We start from the raw sequence: 20000 nt of genomic DNA, 5'->3' as shown, positions 1-20000 counted from the left end.
ACCTCATACATAATGAAATGGGTAGCTTTATCATAAGAAAAAAAATTGAGAAAATATATTAATTCAGTAAAACTTGGCTTATTAGGCAAATCGGGCCTTGCATAGTAGGCTGAGAAGTGAGTTCTGGCTACTAGGTACGACATATATATATATATATATATATATATATATACACACATACATACATATATACATATATATATATATATATATATATATATATATATATATATATTATATACAGTATATATATTTTATGTATATACACAGACATATACATACACAAAGCCCGGAAGACCTGGGAATGAAGAACCGGGTCACACACGAGGAAACAAAGCCCCCTGAACCCCACAAAGGGGGCCCAAGAAGAAGAAACCTCTGGAACGAAACCAAGGAACCCAAAGGAACCCGGAATTGAACCAGGGGGAGCCCAAACCACCACATTTGCTGGCGGAGATACACCACAGAAAGGCAAAGCACAGCCCCAGACAGAAACCCCCAGGGAAACGGTCAAAACAGACCGAAAACCGAGGGACAAGGTGTGGGAGCAAGCATAACAGACAGGGACACTGAGCCCAAACCCAAGGGCCGAGACCCAAAACAGACAAAACGGAAAACCTGGTGTAAAATCAACACTCGAACATTCCGAGAGGAACAGGAAACGGGCAGAAAACACCAGAAAAGCAAAGAAAAGGCAACAGGAGAATAAAACCCCTGAAAAAGGCTTAAAACTCACTCAAGACACTCGCTCGCACACCCAGGCGCATGTAAACAAACCGCAACGCCGACCCTGGTGGCCATGCCGGGAAACTGGCAGAAGAAAACGGCCAACAGAACAGAGGGCTGTGGCCGACGCAAAAGATACGAAAACACGCCAGAAAAAGTGGGAAGCAAGCAGACTGGATGGGCAAAAAACTCCGCCCAGAAGCAGAAAACCCAAGCAGGGGCAAACCACCCCAGAACTGCTAGCAGGCATTCCCCACAGCCCCGGGAACCAGCAAGAGGCCCCAGGGTAGAGCCGTCCTCCAAGCTCTCCGCCCTTAAAGAAAGTAAGAGTCCATGGGAAAGGCAGCAAGAAAGGGCCACTGGTAAGACCCAGAAGCCTTGGCAGAAGGAACAGGCTTGAAAACCTCTGTCCCAAACCCGAACGGGGCAGCACCCGAAACCGCCCGAGTCTCGGCCTCAACTAAACCCTGCCCCGACCCCGAAACCCGCAAACGGTCCGGAGCCGGGAACAGGGAGGGAAAGGGGCAAACAGCACCTAACCAAAATGGGGCGGCCCCGGGACATCCAAGTGGGAAACCAACCTAGCGTGTTGCAGCAACCTAACCTAGCTTGCAACACGGATGCGGCCTGTACTCTGAACAGTAATAACACCAGGAGAGAACTGGAGAACAAGCAGAGAATCTCTCTCACAAGACTCCGGGTCAAGGTGTCAGTGACCCAACAGGCAACATGACGGAGGTAAAAACTGGAGACTGTCACCCGGAGACAAAGCACAGCAACCAACGATCCCGTACAAGACGGGTTGGGACCCAGAACACACATTCAATGGTCCACCGAGCCCCGACAGGGGTTTCCAGGGCCCGTAAGGATAACAACTACGGGAAGCCTGGGCAAGGTGTTGCTAACCGGTTAAACACCCAAAAATAACATGGGGGTACAGACAACACCGAAAACCCCTGCAACGTGTACAATCACGGGGGCCTAGCAGAGGGCCACCAAACACTACCAGTGGAACTATAGCCACACTAGGCAGACCCCACCCCACCAGGCAAATGAAAATAAAAAAAGAAAAACCCTGCAAAAGTACACCGTCTTCAGAGGCAAAAGGAACCGGTCGCCGCTTAGGTGGCAGGTCGCACAACACCTTGACACCCTAACCAGCACAATACCAGTCCCTACCCAGGGCCAAACAAGGGCCCCAAGCCCCAGCTGGCCCCAAGGGCAAGGCAAATTCCGAGGAGCAAGAACCTCTACGGGAATGGTTCCCGAACGCCCCAGGGAAGATAACCCCGTCATGCAGGGGCAGTACTCACAGGGCGCTTGGGGAAGGAATCCCCTAAGCACATGCAGCCCCGGCACTGATGAGGTACTCCTGGCCACCACACAACACAACACACGGCAGTGAACGCCACACAAGGCAAACACCGCCTAGGAAACTGAGGCCAAAGAAGCGTCTATCCCGGTTGACATAAGCTTACAAACTGAAGCAACCAGCACGATAGGTCCGGGGCTCCCCCCTCCCCCTCTCGGGGCAGGGAGGGCTGCGCGGACGATCGGCGCGGCAGTAAAGTGTGATGTTTTGCTTGTTTGCTTGTTTCCTTGGGATTGTAGGGAGTTTCTACCTCTGTTCGTTTTTTTGTTTTAGTTTTTTACCATGTGGGGTTTGTTTTGTTATGCCTACCTTTCTGGGTGCCTAACCCCGGTCGATGGCAGTTAAGGAAAACCCCAACCACAAGGGGTTTTCCAGGGCCATTGCTTCCTGAAACCTCTCTGAAGGGGCCAGGTTCTGGCACTGCTCCCTGGTAGGTCTGAACTCCTTAGCTAATGTCCCGGTCTAAAATAACATACATTAGCCCGATAAGCTCCAGGGAGCCGTATGGGCTCCCACAGAAAACAGGCGCTGACTCAAAGTGCGTCCCAGACGGTCTGTTGCTCGCCAGCTGTCAGACAGGAGTGGCCACAACGAGATAATTACCTAATTATTTCAATGTCTCTGACTGATTTTTCTTATTTTTTTTTTTGCTGTAATATTATTCAATAGTGTGTAGTGTGATATATTTATATAATAATATGAGTGAATCATCACTGTACTCAAAAATATAGGTGTGCATATTGTTGACTCAATTATTATGTTCATCAAACAATGAACAAATACTTTGTCGGTTATTACACTATATACACAGGTTATATATAAGTATCTGCATGTTTTGTTCTCCATAACGAACCACTAAGTTGCTATTATGAGTCAAAAAGTAACGAGGAGTGACCGCCACACACCAGCCAGCCACTTGCTGCCATTCACTCCCTCAACACCTCACTCACCCACATTCTCCTCCCACCATACTGTTTTTGCTTTTATATAGATGTTATATATAAGTATTTACATGTTTTGTTCACCATAACTGTACATCTAAGCTTGTATGGTGAGTAAAGGCACAAAGACGTAGCTACTCACAAAGTCAGCTGGTGGCGGCCGCCCTCAAGGCCAGACACACAAATATTTCTCCTCCTCCAATACTGTTTGTGGTGTTATTACGCTATATACACACATATATAAGTATCTACCCGTTTTATTCACCATACTTGTACAAGTAAGCTGGTATGGTGCCCAAAGACCTTAGTGGTCACCAGTAAACAACATGATAAGTCATGCAGACGACGCACCTCCCTCACCAAAATGGCGGCTCCCAACCTACTCCTATTGCTGTTATTACACTCTATACACATGTTATATATAAGTATCTACATTTGTGTTCACCATAGCAAACCACTAAGCTGGTATGGTGAGTGCAGTCAATAAAAGATGGCCACACACAGTCAGAAGACAATGCCCCTCCCCTTCCCTCCCACAGCATTACTCCTCCCTCCATGGAGCACAGTGCTAAATATAACCCCAATCATGCTATTATCAGAACCCTGGTCAGTTTTATCACAGTCAGGGGTCTTCTGTATTATCATCGCTAAATAATAGCAAGAACATGTATATAATGGCATTTTTTAGGAGATGCCGTGGTCACAAGCTGAACAGCAGTGCTGTGAGCTCATGCTGTGCGCGTCAGGCTTACTCAATACTGAGGCCCCCTCACACCTGGGAATTTGGCCCACGATATTTTTTTAAATGGCGTCTGTTTACAAGAGCCCTGGTGAAGGTGTGGTGAACCCCATGTATCCGCGGGCCGTTTAAATCTTGCATAGTACTCCAAAACATCATATGATGCCGAGCGCAAGTTACTGCAAGTCATTCAACGCATCATATGATGTCTTGCGCAACTAAAAGGTTAAGAACTGCCAGTCCGTTGAGATTGGGTTCAGTGACGAAAGGAGGACTGACAATAAAAGTGTCCCCTCGCTCGAGACGTTGGGTACTACAGTTCTACGGGTGCAAGAGTATGCCTCCTCAAACACCTGGGCGTCAAAACAAAAGAAGGCTGAAGAATGATCAAAACAGGCAAGAGGTCGGTGGGAAATGACAATTTGATAGAAGAGGGGGGAGAAAAATGAAACACAAGGAAAAGGAAAAGATGCCTGGCACAATTGGTAAAGACAGCAGCAGGAGCATAAGGCTGCAAAAAGAGGACTGACCTATGGAGCATCACACGCAGGCAGCTGCCCTCTAAGCCCCCTCACGGTGACAACGGCCAGACAGGGAGGGGGGCCCTCGTAAAAATAAATAAATTTTTGTAATACTGGCCCTTTAGTTGGCTTGACAGAGGGTCTCAGAGGCCTTGTGTGATTCTCTAAGCTTTAGAAGTGTGAGTACTTTAGCTAGGGAAGCTAATGAGGGCCTTTCCCCCTCAGAATATACATATAAATGAAACTTACTTGCTCGGTCCTTATTTGCTAATGATTGGGTTGTTATGGGATTCATCATCCCATCAGCATTTTCTTCAAGCATATGTGCAAAGCTCTCAGCACTAACGAACATTGAGCTCAAAGAATCCGATTCCTTCTTCTTTGTTCCTTTCTGATCATAAAAAATTAATGATTAATTCAAGATGATTATATGCCAAACTTAAGTACTATGAAAATACATAACAGATGTTTAAGCTGTGAGGGTTTCTGTAATTGGTGCCTCCATTCAAGTTGAACAGTATCCACTCGATTTAACGGCCTATATGGGACTGTACTCAGGTCGTTAAATGCGGGGCTCCGGTATTTCCGATGTTGTTAAGTGTCGGTAATATTTCAAGTAACATTCAGGTAAGATGTATTTTGTACAGAGAGCCACTTGGTCCACCACTCTAGTGCCTTCTACCCTGTGACGTCACAGATTCACGGCACATTGTTTTGATTTGTCAAGAGGCTGGAGTGTTCATTCCTTGACTTTGTTGGACATATCGGCACAATCAAGGAACATTCGTGCACCATGTCGGCTCCAAATGCACTCATTGTGTCAGTGATGGCTGACTGGTGGGTGGATGGGCAGGCAGGCAGGGGTGGAGAGGCTGAAATGTTGGCAGGAAGAGGCTGGGAGGTAGGCAGGGAGGGAGGGAGGGAGGGAGGGAGGGAGGGAGGGAGGGAGGGAGAGGATGGAGATGGATGGATAGAGAAATGGATGGATGAATAATGGGATGGATGGATCGATGGATGGATAGAGGGAGGGATGGATGGATAAAGGGATCGATGGATAAAGGGATCGATGGATGGAAGGAGGGATGGATGGATGGATGGATGGAAGGAGGGAGGGAGGGATGGATAGATGGATGGAGGGAGGGAGGGAGGGATAGATGGATGGAGGGAGGGGTGTCAAGATGAACTACGTGACCTTGCAGCAGTTTTTTTTTTATTATTATTATTTTCTACCACAGACGTGGCCACACATGTGTATGGGATGTAGGGGGGGGGGGGGGGGGGACCGGCTCACTCTGATAAGCCTAACACCCTTGACCCCATTAGCCAGATTTATTTCTTAAATATTGGATGTACATCATATATATTTTTGGTTACAGATTTTGTTTAGTAATATTATTAGGACAAAAAAAAAGTAATAAAAAATACTTGTTTCATAAATACTTTATAATATTAGATGGAGATTCTCCAGGCTGTCTGGCTGGCAATCTACTGAGTCACCTCCCTGAAGGGTCTCTTGTGGGGGGGGGGGGGGGGAGGAAGTGAGGGTGTGGGGGAGAGCAGGAGTGAGGGTGAGGGAGGGGACAATAGAGGTCAGCGGCCAGCTTGCCATGTGAGGGCCCCCCGTGATACCAAAACAAACCCAATACCGACCTACGGTTCTATCAACCGCCAGACAGGTATATGAGGCTCCAGATACCAGTCTCCCAAACCGGTCGTTAGAACCGGCAGATTGGTAAATAAGAGGCCGTTAAATCGAGTGGATACTGGTGCTAAAACTGGCAATTTCATTAAATGGGATGAAAAGCTGTAACTACATGACTGGAACTACTTAAGTAATTTCTCCATTACATTAACATTGTATGTGCTACCTAAGTAATAACTATGCTATTAAAGCACTCCTTAGCAATAATGTCCACTACATTAAAATTATTTTATGAAAATTAATGCCACATTGCAATGATTATTATATTGTACAGTACACAACATGAAGAAAAGTTCTAATGCTGTCATCTACTATAACACACAATTATGCACCAGTAACTTACAGAAGTGAACTTTTCTTTCATCTCTTTATTTCTGGGTTTATCCATGTCAAAGTCGTCACCTAGAAATAGACAATTAAAAGAAATTAAAATTTCTAAACATGGAACGAAATAATGAAGAGGTTTTATTAATTAGATATTTGTTAGTTGCCAAGGGCAATCAAAGAGATAGCTAGACCACTTTTCTAGGTTGTATACTTGTCTCAAGACAAAAGTAACTTTACAAAATGGCTTGATTACTTCAAATGCATAAGTAAGCATCCTTAACATAAGCACCCTCTAAATCATTTACATATGTTTACTACATTAATGCAATGCTTCAGTCATCAATCTGGAAATTGGACACGTAGGAACCAAAACATTCAATTCAAGCTGTTTCATCTGAGTAAGTGGTCACTTGCAAGCACAAGTGGAAGGAGCTCAGTGGGCCTCCTAAGTGCACTGCTCAGGTCACCCTAACATAGGAACCCAATGCCTGGTGAAACTACACCCAACCTGTCATGGAAAACCTGAAGGTGAATATAATGAAATGCCTCTTTCTGATAGTGCCCCCCCTGGTGGCTCCATGAAGTTATCTTGCTTAGATTGCTTCATGCTATTGGGTCACATCAGTCATGAAGTTCTGACTGGCCTACCAGGGACCAGAATCAGAAACTGGTCCCCTTCACTCTCAGAGGTGCAGGGAGTGACAATTTACTGTGCAACCAGGAAAGCATCCTGAAAATCAGTGAGGTTTTATAGAAAGTTGGAGGGTTCACAGAAGACAATGCCACAAAACCGCCAAACAACTCAGCAAATGATGCTCCTTGACAAGCATATTATCTAAACTGGTTCGAAACTCGTTAGTCTTGATTACCACCACCAGGCAGCCCAACAGCTACCCACAGCCAGCTCTCCAGGTCAGTTTCAGGAGTTGACGAACAATTCATAGACAAACCAACAAACATGGAGAGAAGGAAAGGAATAAGGGAGCCACCAGGGACCTACCTGAAAGAGGCATTTCATTATGTTTAATGCTGGATTTATGCAGCAACCTCTTGGTGGCTCCCCAAAATTAACCACGGAGAACAAAAACTGGACTTACCAGGTATAAGAGAGGCAACAGGTACTGGAATGAAGAAGAGAACCCTGGCTGGGGAAAGAGAGGCAAAAGCAACACATGATAAACTGTGCCCAGGTATATTGTTCAAATGTTGGGCAGCCAGAACCCTCTTAGAATGTCAAGCCCCTCGAAGCCCAAATACAGTGCAACCTCGTTTCGGTGAACCATATGGGACCAACTCTGGTTCGTTGTGGTGATGAATTCGTTGCAAGAGGTGATGTCTCCAGGAGGCATTTGCCTCAGTGTCTTTTTTTCTTGTATACAATAAAAATGCATTATCATACTATATACTGCATCAAAATGGCATCTCGTAACACCTGGATATACCTATTTGATACCTGGTTGATGGGGTTCTGGGAGTTCTTCTACTACCCAAGCCCGGCCCGGGGCCAGAATTGACTTGTGAGAGTTTCGTCCACCAGGCTGTTGCTCGGAGCGGCCCGCAGGCCCACATACAGCCCGGTTGGTCCGGCACTCCTTGGAGGAAACAATCTAGTTTCCTCTTGAAGATGTCCATGGTTGTTCCTGTAATATTTCTGATGCTCGCTGGTAGGACGTTGAACAACCGTGGACCTCTGATGTTCATACAGTGAACATATATAGTTTAACATGCACTGAAGACACACAATTATGCGGAATCTGACCATCCGGAAAACGCCGTTATCGGGTTAAAATCGTGGCCGGATAAAGTTATCTCACTATCTGGCCAAAATGTCCATGGGAGCCGGAAAAGCGTGTGTTTGGCCGGATACGAAAGCCAGGCGGTGGCCATACCGTATTAATCCCGTCTGGCTGTGGCTCCAGGCCCATGGTGTAGAAGGGGTGGGGTGGGTGGGTGGTGTCGGGAGAGAGGGGAGCGTTGGGAGGGATCACCTGGGGGATAACGGTCAGGAAGGTTGGGAGGGAGTGGGTCAGGGAGGGAGGGTGGGAGTCGGTCAGGGAGGGAGGGAGTGGGTCAGGGAGGGAGGGTGGGAGTCGATCAGGGAGGGAGGGAGTGGGTCAGGGAGTGAGGGAGGGAGTCAGACAGAAAGGGAGGGTGGGAGGGAGTCGGACAGAAAGGGAGTCCGACAGAAAGGGAGGGAGGGAGGGAGTCAGACAGAAAGGGAGGGAGGGAGGCAGACAGAAAGGGAGGGTGGGAGGGAGTGGGTCAGGGAGGGTGGGAGTCGGTCAGGGAGGGAGGGAGTCCGACAGAAAGGGAGGGAGGGAGCGAGTCCGACAGAAAGGGAGGGAGGGAGCGAGTCCGACAGAAAGGGAGGGAGGGAGGGAGGGAGGGAGTCGGACAGAAAGGGAAGCGGACAGAAAGGGAGGGAGGGAGAGAGTCGGACAGGGAGGGAGGGAGGGAGAGAGGGAGTCGGCCAGGGAGGGAGGAAGTCGGCCAGGGAGGGAGGAAGTCAGTCAGGGAGGGAGGGAGGGAGTCGGTCAGGGAGGGAGCGAGTGAGTCGGTCAGGGAGGGAGGGAGTGAGTCGGTCAGGGAGGGAGTCGGTCAGGGAGGGAGGGAGGGAGTGAGTCGGTCAGGGAGGGAGGGAGGGAGGGAGGGAGTCGGTCAGGGAGGGAGGGAGTTGGTCAGGGAGGGAGGGAGGGAGGGAGTCGGCCAGGGAGGGAGGGAGGGAGTCGGCCAGGGAGGGAGGGAGGGAGTCGGTCAGGGAGGGAGGGAGGGAGTCGGTCAGGGAGGGAGGGAGGGAGTCGGTCAGGGAGGGAGGGAGGGAGTCGGTCAGGGAGGGAGGGAGTCGGTCAGGGAGGGAGGGAGGGAGTCGGTCAGGGAGGGAGGGAGGGAGTCGGTCAGGGAGGGAGGGAGGGAGTCGGTCAGGGAGGGAGGGAAGGAGTCGGTCAGGGAGGGAGGGAGGGAGTCGGTCAGGGAGGGAGGGAGGGAGTCGGTCAGGGAGGGAGTCGGTCAGGGAGGGAGGGAGTCGGTCAGGGAGGGAGGGAGGAAGTTGGACAGGGAGAGAGGGAGGGAGTCAGTCAAGGAGGGAGGGAGGGAGTCGATCAAGGAGGGAGGGAGGGAGGGAGGAAGTCGGTCAAGGAGGGAGGGAGGGAGGGAGTCGATCAGGGAGGGAGGGAGGGAGGAAGTCGGTCAGGGAGGGAGGGAGGGAGTCGGTCAGGGAGGGAGGGAGGAAGTTGGTCAGGGAGGGAGGGAGGGAGTCCGTCAGGGAGGGAGGGAGGGAGGGAGTCGGTCAGGGAGGGAGGGAGGGAGTCGGACAGGAAGGGAGGGAGTCGGTCAGGGAGGGAGGGAGTCGGTCAGGGAGGGATGGAGGAAGTCGGACAGGAAGGGAGGGAGGGAGTCAGACAGGAAGGGAGGGAGGGAGTCAGACAGGAAGGGAGGGAGGGAGTCGGACAGGAAGGGAGGGAGGGAGTCGGACAGGAAGGGAGGAAGGGAGTCGGTCAGGGAGGGAGGGAGGGAGTCGGTCAGGGAGGGAGGGAGGAAGGGAGTCGGTCAGGGAGGGAGGGAGGAAGTCGGACAGGAAGGGATGGAGTCGGACAGAAACGGAGGGAGGGAGGGAGTCGGACAGGAAGGGATGGAGTCGGACAGAAACGGAGGGAGGGAGGGAGTTGGTCAGGAAGGGAGAGAGGGAGTTGGACTGGGAGGGAGGGAGGGAGTCGGTCAGGGAGGGAGGGAGGGAGTGAGTCGGTCAGGGAGGAAGGGAGAACTGTTGAGTGTGTATGTGACTTGCTTAAGCTCAAGCCAAACCAAGAAAGGTGGCTTTAGAGGTGTTGCAAGAATTATATTGTTTTCTAATGCTGTGGAGAGATAGTTACGAATATTAATTAAATAACACACTATAATACAGTAGTTGAACAGAACAGTAAAGTATTTGGTTTGCTATTGATTAATTTAAATATTTACAAGAAAATAAAATGGGATTTAACAGAACTTTAGGCACATATGTTTAAGTCGTCGTTCAGCGAGTCAACGCCCACGTGTCGACACAATGGGAAACAGATTCACAGAAAATGAAAAGGAAATATGTGAAACATTAAATGAAAAGTTTTCCAAAGTGTGTTTGTATAAAATGAAACCTTCAGAGAACCAGACACAATAAGAATTCCAGAGAACAACATAGAGCGTATAGAGGTGTCTAGAGATGAAGTGGAAAATATGCTAAAGGAGCTCAGTAAGAACAAAGCAGCTGGTCCAGATGGAGTTTCACCATGGGTTCTGAGAGAATGTGCATCTGAGCTCAGCATTCCACTTCACCTGATCTTTCAGGCATCCCTGTGTACAGGAATCGTAGCAGATGTGTTTAAACAGACTAACATAGTTCCAATCTACAAAAGTGGCAGCAGGGAAGACCCCCTCAATTATAGACCTGTATCATTGACAAGTGTAATAGTGAAAGTATTGAAAAAACTAATCAAAACTAAATGGGTAGAACACCTGGAGAGAAATGATATAATATCAGACAGACAGTATGGTTTTCGATCTGGAAGATCCTGTGTATCGAATTTACTCAGTTTCTATGATCGAGCAACAGAGATATTACAGGAAAGAGATGGTTGGGTTGACTGCATCTATCTGGACCTAAAAAACCAGCGTTGAATGTAATGAAACGCCATTTTCTGGGTGAGCCCCGGAGGCTCCCTGGAGCTTATCGGGCTAATGTATGTTATGTTAGACCGGGACATTAGCTAAGGAGTTCAGACCTACCAGGGACCAGCGCCAGAACCTGGCCCCTTCAGAGAGGTTTCAGGGAGCAATGGCCCTGGAAAACCCCATATGGTTGGGGGTTTTCCTTATCTGCCATCGACCGGGGTTAGGCACCCAGAAAGGTAGGCGTAACAAAACAAACCCCACATGGTAAGAAACTACAACAAAAACCGAACAGAGAGGTAGAAAACTCCCTACAATCCCAAGGAAACAAGCAAACAAGCAAACATCACACTTTACTGCCGCGCCGATCGTCCGCGCAACCCTCCCCACCCCGGGAGGGGGAGGGGGAGCCCCGGACCTACCGCGCCGGCTGCCAAGCTCCAGTTCGGAAGCTAAGCATCAACCAACGCGAAAAAAACGCCGACCGGTGGGAGGGAGGGTTTCCAGGGAGCCTCCGGGGCTCACCCAGAAAATGGCGTTTCATTACATTCAACGCTGGTTTTCTGTGGGGAGCCCCTACGGCTCCCTGGAGCTTCATACCCAAAGAGAAGGAAAAGAAAGGGCTAACCCGGGAGGCGGCTGCCACAAACTCTGCAACGCAAAGCCAAGACAACCGGTCGCAAACCTGCGACCCAAAGCAACAAGAACGCCCAAGAACAGACGCACATTACTCAGTTTCTATGATCGGGCCACAGAGATATTACAGGAAAGAGATGGCAGGGTTGACTGCATCTATCTGGACCTAAAAAAGGCTTTCGACAGAGTTCCACATAAGAGGTTGTTCTGGAAACTGGAAAATATTGGAGGGGTGACAGGTAAGCTTCTATCATGGATGAAAAATTTTCTGACTGATAGAAAAATGAGGGCAGTAATCAGAGGCAATGTATCGGAATGGAGAAATGTCACAAGTGGAGTACCACAGGGTTCAGTTCTTGCACCAGTGATGTTTATTGTGTACATAAATGATCTACCAGTTGGTATACAGAATTATATGAACATGTTTGCTGATGATGCTAAGATAATAGGAAGGATAAGAAATTTAGATGATTGTCATGCCCTTCAAGAAGACCTGGACAAAATAAGTATATGGAGCACCACTTGGCAAATGGAATTTAATGTTAATAAATGTCATATTATGGAATGTGGAATAGGAGAACATAGACCCCACACAACCTATATATTATGTGAGAAATCTTTAAAGAATTCTGATAAAGAAAGAGATCTAGGAGTGGTTCTAGATAGAAAACTATCACCTGAGGACCACATAAAGAATATTGTGCAAGGAGCCTATGCAATGCTTTCTAACTTCAGAATTGCATTTAAATACATGGATGGCGACATACTAAAGAAATTGTTCATGACTTTTGTTAGGCCAAAGCTAGAATATGCAGCTGTTGTGTGGTGCCCATATCTTAAGAAGCACATCAACAAACTGGAAAAGGTGCAAAGACATGCTACTAAGTGGCTCCCAGAACTGAAGGGCAAGAGATACGAGGAGAGGTTAGAAGCATTAAATATGCCAAAACTAGAAGACAGAAGAAAAAGAGGTGATATGATCACTACGTACAAAATAGTAACAGGAATTGATAAAATCGACAGGGAAGACTTCCTGAGACCTGGAACTTCAAGAACAAGAGGTCATAGATTTAAAATAGCTAAACACAGATGCCGAAGAAATATAAGAAAATTCACCTTCGCAAATAGAGTGGTAGACGGTTGGAACAAGTTAAGTGAGAAGGTGGTGGAGGCCAAGACCGTCAGTAGTTTCAAAGCGTTATATGACAAAGAGTGCTGGGAAGACGGGACACCACGAGCGTAGCTCTCATCCTGTAACTACACTTAGGTAATTAAATATGGATGGGCGGCCAAAAACCTGTGCGACCCACAAATCCCTGCGCCCGAAACAAGCCCGAGACGTCACCAACACAGCAGCAAATGCTGCAAACGTCTGAACAGCACGGGCGCAAAGACAGACCGCAGGAAGAAGGAAAACACTGCGGACGACCTGAGAGACCCGAGCCCTGAAAACAGGGAACGAAGGAACCGGATCAACCACAGCGCATCCCCAGGCATGGTACGCCGGCAACAGCAAAAAGCACAACCGGACAACACAGGACGCACCTCCTGGCCAAACCAAACAAGTACCAATACCCCAAGAACCCCTCCGGAAAGCAGCCGTCTCGACCGTCGCCAGGACAGAGAAAGGCTGCACACCAATAAAGCTACCACCAGTACCAAAGAGGAGGAAACTGAAACCGAAGGGGCTACCACAAACTGAGGGGAAGATAAGAAGGCACCCTGAACAAGGACCAGGATGGCTCAGGCGACTCATGAGCAGGCCGGAGGGGAAACAAAACACGAGAAAACGTAATAAACGTCATACTGTCTCCAAGACGAATCTCGCAGGTGGGACACCGTCAACAAAGCCACCTGAACACCATAGAGATGGTGATACCTGCGTCAAAATAGCAGACGCGAAGAGCCAAAGAGAAGGCCGAACCAGTCACGGACAGGACCGATTCGGCCTGCTGAAAGAGGCGAAGCCTCAGGAAAAACGCCCCGGGTACGGACACCTATCAAGAAGCGTCTGAAAAGAAGGCCGGGCCGGCCACCATGGAACCATAAGGACTGTTCTCGTGGGAATGGGCTGCAACCGAGCCAGAACCAGAAGCAACAGCTGGACAGGGAGAAGAGGTACAGGTACCCCCCACCTCGACCAGGCCTGCCGAAAGCCTCCACCGTGAAGTCCTCGCAGGTGGGAAGGGCGCCACAAAACGGGCGACGCCTAGACCACGCCGACCCGAAGACGTCCATGGCCAGGAGTCCATAAGCCCAACAGAGCCAACAAAACGAATCGGCGACGACTGGCCAACCCACGAAGAGGAATGAACCGAGACAGCTGTCCACCAGGACGCAGGACACACCCCGGACACGAACCACATGGGTAACCAAACCCCCTGTGGTTCCGGCAAGAACCACCAGAGAACAGTCCAAACAGAGCTGAATGGTAGAGTACCTAGTGACCCAAACCCTCCGAAGCGCAAACCAGACAGCCATGAACACCTGAACCGGGCTGTGAGCCCGACGGACAGACAGACTCCATCAACCTCGGCCGACCTGGTGAGCACTGGTCACAAAGCCCCAGCCGAGAGACGACCCGTCCGTGAACACATCGAGCGAAGGCTCGGGGAGCTGCCAAGGCACGGAACCCCGAAAACCCCAAAGAGGAAGCTGGTGACGCAGCACCAACACCAGATCCCCAGAGGAACCCAAGGAATGCAAGAGGCGGAAGGGGAGTCTCCGTAGGAACCAACCGACGCCGGAGCCAAACCCGACTCCGCGGGCAGACAAGCACGCCGAAGTGCAAACTCCCGCACAACTGCCCAAGCAACCGCTGAGCAACCCGGGACCCCCTCCTGAACAGCCAAAGGCGGGACCACAGCCGCAGTAACACTTCCGAAGGGAAGACAATGAGGGGCCCAAGAGCCTGAAACAAGGCCCAGGTCCGAACCCGGGACGGAAACAGAAGGTAAAACCTCCAGATCACCAGGAAACCAAACCCAGCGATCTGGAAAGAACCATCCCCTGGCGAGCAGACAAGCGGACTGACTGGGAGCCCACTCCAGCCAGTCGTCGAGGTAGGCCAGACACCGAATCTCAGACGCAGACAGGGCACTAAGATCTGGTAAAGATGCAAAGAGTATACAAAGTGCCCTTCACAAAATAGGGAATGCAATAAAAACAGCAAACCTGAAGCCCCACCACCAAAGCATTATATGACAATCATATTAAGACATATTATGACATATGACAATCATTATATGACAATATGACAATTATAATCAAAGCATTATATGACAAAGAGAGCTGGGAAGAAGGGACACCACGAGAGTAGCTCTCATCCTGTAACTACACTTAGGTAAGTACACATAGGTAATTACCAACCGTGCTAGCCCCAGAAAAACTGGAGAGGAACGTGCCAAGAAGTGACCTGGAGGTCCAGGTCCACCAACCATGCACCCGGCCCTAACAGAATCCGAACAGGAGACAACAGTCCTCCGAGCAGGGCAGAGGATCCAGGGCGCAGACTGAAGTAGTCCAGAAGAACTGCAGACTGGAAAAGCTCATGACTGCAAAGAGCAGACGGTAAAAACTCATGACTGCAAAGAGCAGACAGGAAGCCCAGAAGGATGGGGCGGATCGACCACGCCCCACGCACCCACGAAGAGGAAATGACGAAGCGCAGGGGAAGAAGCCCACCCTGCCAGCTCTGAACCCCCCCCCCAAGGGGGAGAAGCCGTCCTCCGACGCCAGCAGAGGCCGGAAGACAACCCAAAGCGCCCACCAACAGCGGGACCAAACGAGAGGCAACAGAGCAAGCTGCTCCCCCAGCGCCCAGTCAACAGAGAAGGGAACAGAACCCCTTCAGAAAGAAAAAGTACACTACCGAAGTCATGAGGAGACTACGGGAATGAAACCACACTTCGCTGGAAGAGGAAGTGAGGGGAGACCTGATCACCACATACAAGATACCCAAGGGAATCGACAGGGTTGATAAGGACAGGCTATGTAACACAAGGGGCACACGCACTAGGGGACACAGGTGGAAACTGAGTACCCAAAAGAGCCACAGATAGAATTAAAATTTTTTTTTTTTTTTTTTTTTTTTAGTGTCAGAATGGGAACGGGAAAGCACTAAGTAGTAATGTGGCGACTCCTCACACAAGTAACGAGGCTGACCCCCATACAATGTCACATGTAGACATGTCAGAGCCCAAGAGGCACAGGAACCGATACACCTGTTGATGGACGGGTGAGAGGCAGGACCAAGGAGCCAGAGCTCAACCCCCACAAGCACAACTAGGTGAAGACATATATTGTAAAAGCACAAGCCGCCGACTAGTGGCAGAGAGCACTACGCCGGCCAGGCAAAGAAGGCACAAAACTGCATCAAAAGGCCCACCTCGACAGCAAAACCACAAAGTCCCAGCACAACCACAACATGTGCCAAGACCCAAAAAGCTCAGTCTGCAAGCCAGGAAGACCCCGGAACCCCAAAAGGCAGAACCGGGTCACACGAGGAAACAAAGTCCCCTGAACCCACAAAAGGGGGCCCAAGAGGAAGAAACCTCCAGAACGAAACCAAGGAACCCAAAGGAACCCAGAATCGAACCAGGGGGAGCCCAAACCACCACATTTGCCGGCGGAGAACACCACTGAAAGGCAAAGCACAGACCCCAGCAGAACGCCCTGAGAAAACGGTCCCAACAGACCGAAAACCGAGGGGCAAGGTGTGGGAGCAAGCATACCAGCCAGGGGCACTGAGCCTAAACCCATAGGCTCAGACCCAAAATCAACACCCAAACGTTCCCAGAGGAACAGGCAACGGCAAGAAAACACCAGAAAAACAAAGAAACGACAACAGAACAAAAACCCTGAAATTTTTTTGAAAACTCACCAGAGACGCTCGCTCGCACACCCAGACGCATGTAAACAAACCGCAACGCCGCCCTGGTGGCCACGCCGGGAAACCGGCGGACGAAAATGGCCGCCAGCAGGGGCTGTGACTGACGCTTAATACACAAAAACACGCCAGCAAATGTGGGAAGCTAGCAGACTGGAAGGGCGAAAAACGCCGCCCAACAGCAGAAAAACCCCTGAAGGGGCAAAACCGCCCCAGAACTGCTAGCAGGCAACCCCCACAGCCCCGGGAACCAACAACAGAGGCCCCGGGGCAGAGCCGTCCTTCAAGCCCTCCGCCCGTAAAGAAAAGCAAGAGCCCATGGGAAAGGCAACAAGAAAGGGCCGCTGGTAAGACCCAGAAGCCTTGGCAGGAGGCACAGGCTCAAACCTCCGTCCCCAACCCGAACGGGGCAGCCCCCGAAAACCGCCCAAGTCTCTGCCGCAACTAAACCCCGCCCCGACCCCAAAACCCGCAGACGGTCCGGAGCCGGGAACATGGAGAGAAAGGGGCGAGCAGCACCTAACCAAACGGGGCGGCCACGGGGCATTCGAGTGGGAAACCAACCTAGCATGTTGCAGCAACCTAACCCAGCTTGCAACATGGATGCCGCCTGTACTCTGAACAGTAATAACATCAGGAGAGTACTGGAGAACAAGCAGAGAAACACTCGCAAGACTCCGGGTCAAGGTGTCAGTGACCCAACAGGCAGCACGACGGAGGTAAAATTGGCGACTGTCACCCGGAGACAAGGGAACAGCAACCAACGATCCCGTACAAGACGGGTTGGAACCCGGAAGACACATTCAATGGTCCCCCGAGCCCAGACAGGGGTTTCCAGGGCCCGTAGGGTAACAACTACGGGAAGCCCGGGAAAGGTGTTGCTAACCGGTTAAGAAACCCAAACATAACAAGAGGGTAGATTATAGCACTGAAAACCCCTGAGACGTGTACAAGCACGGGGGCCTAGCAGAGGGCCGCCAAACACTACCAGTGGAACTATAACCACCTTAGGCAGACCCCCACCAGGCAAGAAAATTGAAAAACAAAAGAAAAACCCCGCAAAAGTACACCGTCTCCAGAGGCAACAGAAACCGGCCGCCGCTTAGGTGGCAGGCTGCGCAACACCTTGACGCCCTAACCAGCACAATACCAATCCCTACCCAGGGCCAAACAAGGGCCCCAAGGGCGAGGCAAATGCCGAGCAGCAAGAACCTCTATGGGAACGGTACCCGAACGCCCCAGGGAAGATAACCCTGTTACGCAAGGGCAGTACTCACAAGGTGCTTAGGGAAGTCAGCCACTAAGCGCATGCAGCCCTGGCACTGATGAGGTACTCCTGGCCCCCGCACAACACAACACACGGCAGTGAACGCCACACAAGGCAAACACCGCCTAGGAAACTGAGGCCAGAGAAGCGTCAATCCCGGTTGACATTAGCGAACGAACTGAAGCTTGGCAGCCGGCGCGGTAGGTCCGGGGCTCCCCCCTCCCCCTCCCGGGGTGGGGAGGGTTGCGCGGACGATCGGCGCGGCAGTAAAGTGTGATGTTTGCTTGTTTCCTTGGGATTGTAGGGAGTTTTCTACCTCTCTGTTCGGTTTTTGTTGTAGTTTCTTACCATGTGGGGTTTGTTTTGTTACGCCTACCTTTCTGGGTGCCTAACCCCGGTCGATGGCAGATAAGGAAAAACCCCAACCATATGGGGTTTTCCAGGGCCATTGCTCCCTGAAACCTCTCTGAAGGGGCCAGGTTCTGGCGCTGGTCCCTGGTAGGTCTGAACTCCTTAGCTAATGTCTCGGTCTAACATAACATACATTAGCCCGATAAGCTCCAGGGAGCCGTAGGGGCTCCCCACAGAAAAGGCTTTTGACAGAGTTCCACATAAGAGGTTGTTCTGGAAATTGGAAAATATTGGACGGGTGACAGGTAAGCTTCTAACATGGATGAAAAATTTCCTTACTGATAGAAAAATGAGGGAAGTAATCAGAGGCAATGTATCGGAATGGAGAAATGTCACAAGTGGAGTACCCCAGGGTTCAGTTCTTGCACCAGTGATGTTCATTGTCTACATAAATGATTCTACCAGTTGGTATACAGAATTATATGAACATGTTTGCTGATGATGCTAAGATAATAGGAAGGATAAGAAACTTAGATGATTGTCATGTCCTTCAAGATGACCTGGATAAAATAAGTATATGGAGCACCACTTGGCAAATGGAATTTAATGTTAATAAATGCCATGTTATGGAATGTGGAATAGGAGAACATACACCCCACGCAACCTATATATTATGGGAGAAATCTTTAAAGAATTCTGACAAAGAAAGGGATCTAGGGATGGTTCTAGATAGAAAACTATCACCTGAGGACCACATAAAGAACGTTGTGCGAGGAGCCTATGCCACGCTTTCTAACTTCAGAATTGCTTTTAAATACATGGATGGCGATAGACTAAACAAATTGTTCATGACTTTTGTTAGGCCAAATATATGCAGCGGTTGTGTATTGCCCATATCTTAAGAAGCACATCAACAAACTGGAAAAGGTGCAAAGACATGCTACTAAGTGGCTCCCAAAACTGAAGGGCAAGAGTTATGAGGAGAGGTTAAAGGCATTAAATATGCCAAAACTAGAAGACAGAAGAAAAAGAGGTGATATGATCACTACGTACAAAATAGTAACAGGAATTGATAAAATCGATAGGGAAGATTTCCTGAGACCTGGAACTTTAAGAACAAGAGGTCATAGATATAAACTAGCTAAACACAGATGCCAAAGAAATATAAGAAAATTCACTTTCGCAAACAGAGTGGTAGACGGTTGGAACAAGTTAGGTGAGAAGGTGGTGAAGGCCAAGACCGTCAGTAGTTTCAAAGCGTTATATGACAAAGAGTGCTGGGAAGACGGGACACCACGAGCGCAGCTCTCATCCTGTAACTACACTTAGGTAATTACAGGGATGCCTGAAAAATCAGGTGAAGTGGAATGTTGAGGTCAGATGCACATTCTCTCAGAACCCATGGTGACACTCCATCTGGGCAGCTGCTTTGTTCTTACTTAGCTCCTTGAGCATATTTTCCACTTCGTGTCTAGACACCTCGATCTCTTCTCCAACGAGATGAGCTGCATGAAGATTCGTTTGGTGTACAATGTATTCCATGAGCAGCTCATCATAAAATGCTGTAAAATAATCCATTTCACACATGTCCACACAATTATCAGGGAAAAGGTCTGTAATCCCAACAGCGGCATGACGGTGAGGATGTGTTGCACCGTGGACCAGGAGCTGAAGCCCGTCTACACAAAGTACGAGTGCTACGTGAATGTGAGGTGAAATCCCGTGAACATGAGGGTCTTGGTTCCTCCTGTGGTGCCATGCGACGGCGCTTGGCTAGGCAAGACACTGCTGACGCGACAAATTCTCGCCCGGTAACACCACTGGTATTAGCAACAGGCGCGGTAACACTATGCTCTGAATCCACTTCACTAAAACCATAAAATGAGTCA

The 20000-nt window shown here is 49.7% G+C and overlaps 1 protein-coding gene across 1 annotated transcript in view; it reads right to left on the bottom strand.

Moving 5' to 3' along the window:
* LOC123761793 (Nucleolar complex protein 1) overlaps window positions 1-20000 on the bottom strand; it is a 253815-nt gene that overhangs the window by 16667 nt on the left and 217148 nt on the right. The window contains exons 17-18 of the mRNA XM_069330489.1: window positions 6345-6403; window positions 4549-4690 (exon numbers count right to left, since the gene is read on the bottom strand). Of these exons, the coding sequence (XP_069186590.1) occupies window positions 4549-4690; window positions 6345-6403 (201 nt within the window). The remainder of the gene's footprint in view (window positions 1-4548; window positions 4691-6344; window positions 6404-20000) is intronic.

The sequence above is a fragment of the Procambarus clarkii genome, chromosome 24, assembly GCF_040958095.1.
Source record: "Procambarus clarkii isolate CNS0578487 chromosome 24, FALCON_Pclarkii_2.0, whole genome shotgun sequence".
NCBI lineage: Eukaryota > Metazoa > Arthropoda > Malacostraca > Decapoda > Cambaridae > Procambarus > Procambarus clarkii.
Note: the sequence above shows the minus strand (reverse complement) of the source record. Positions and strands in the feature narration are given on the sequence as shown.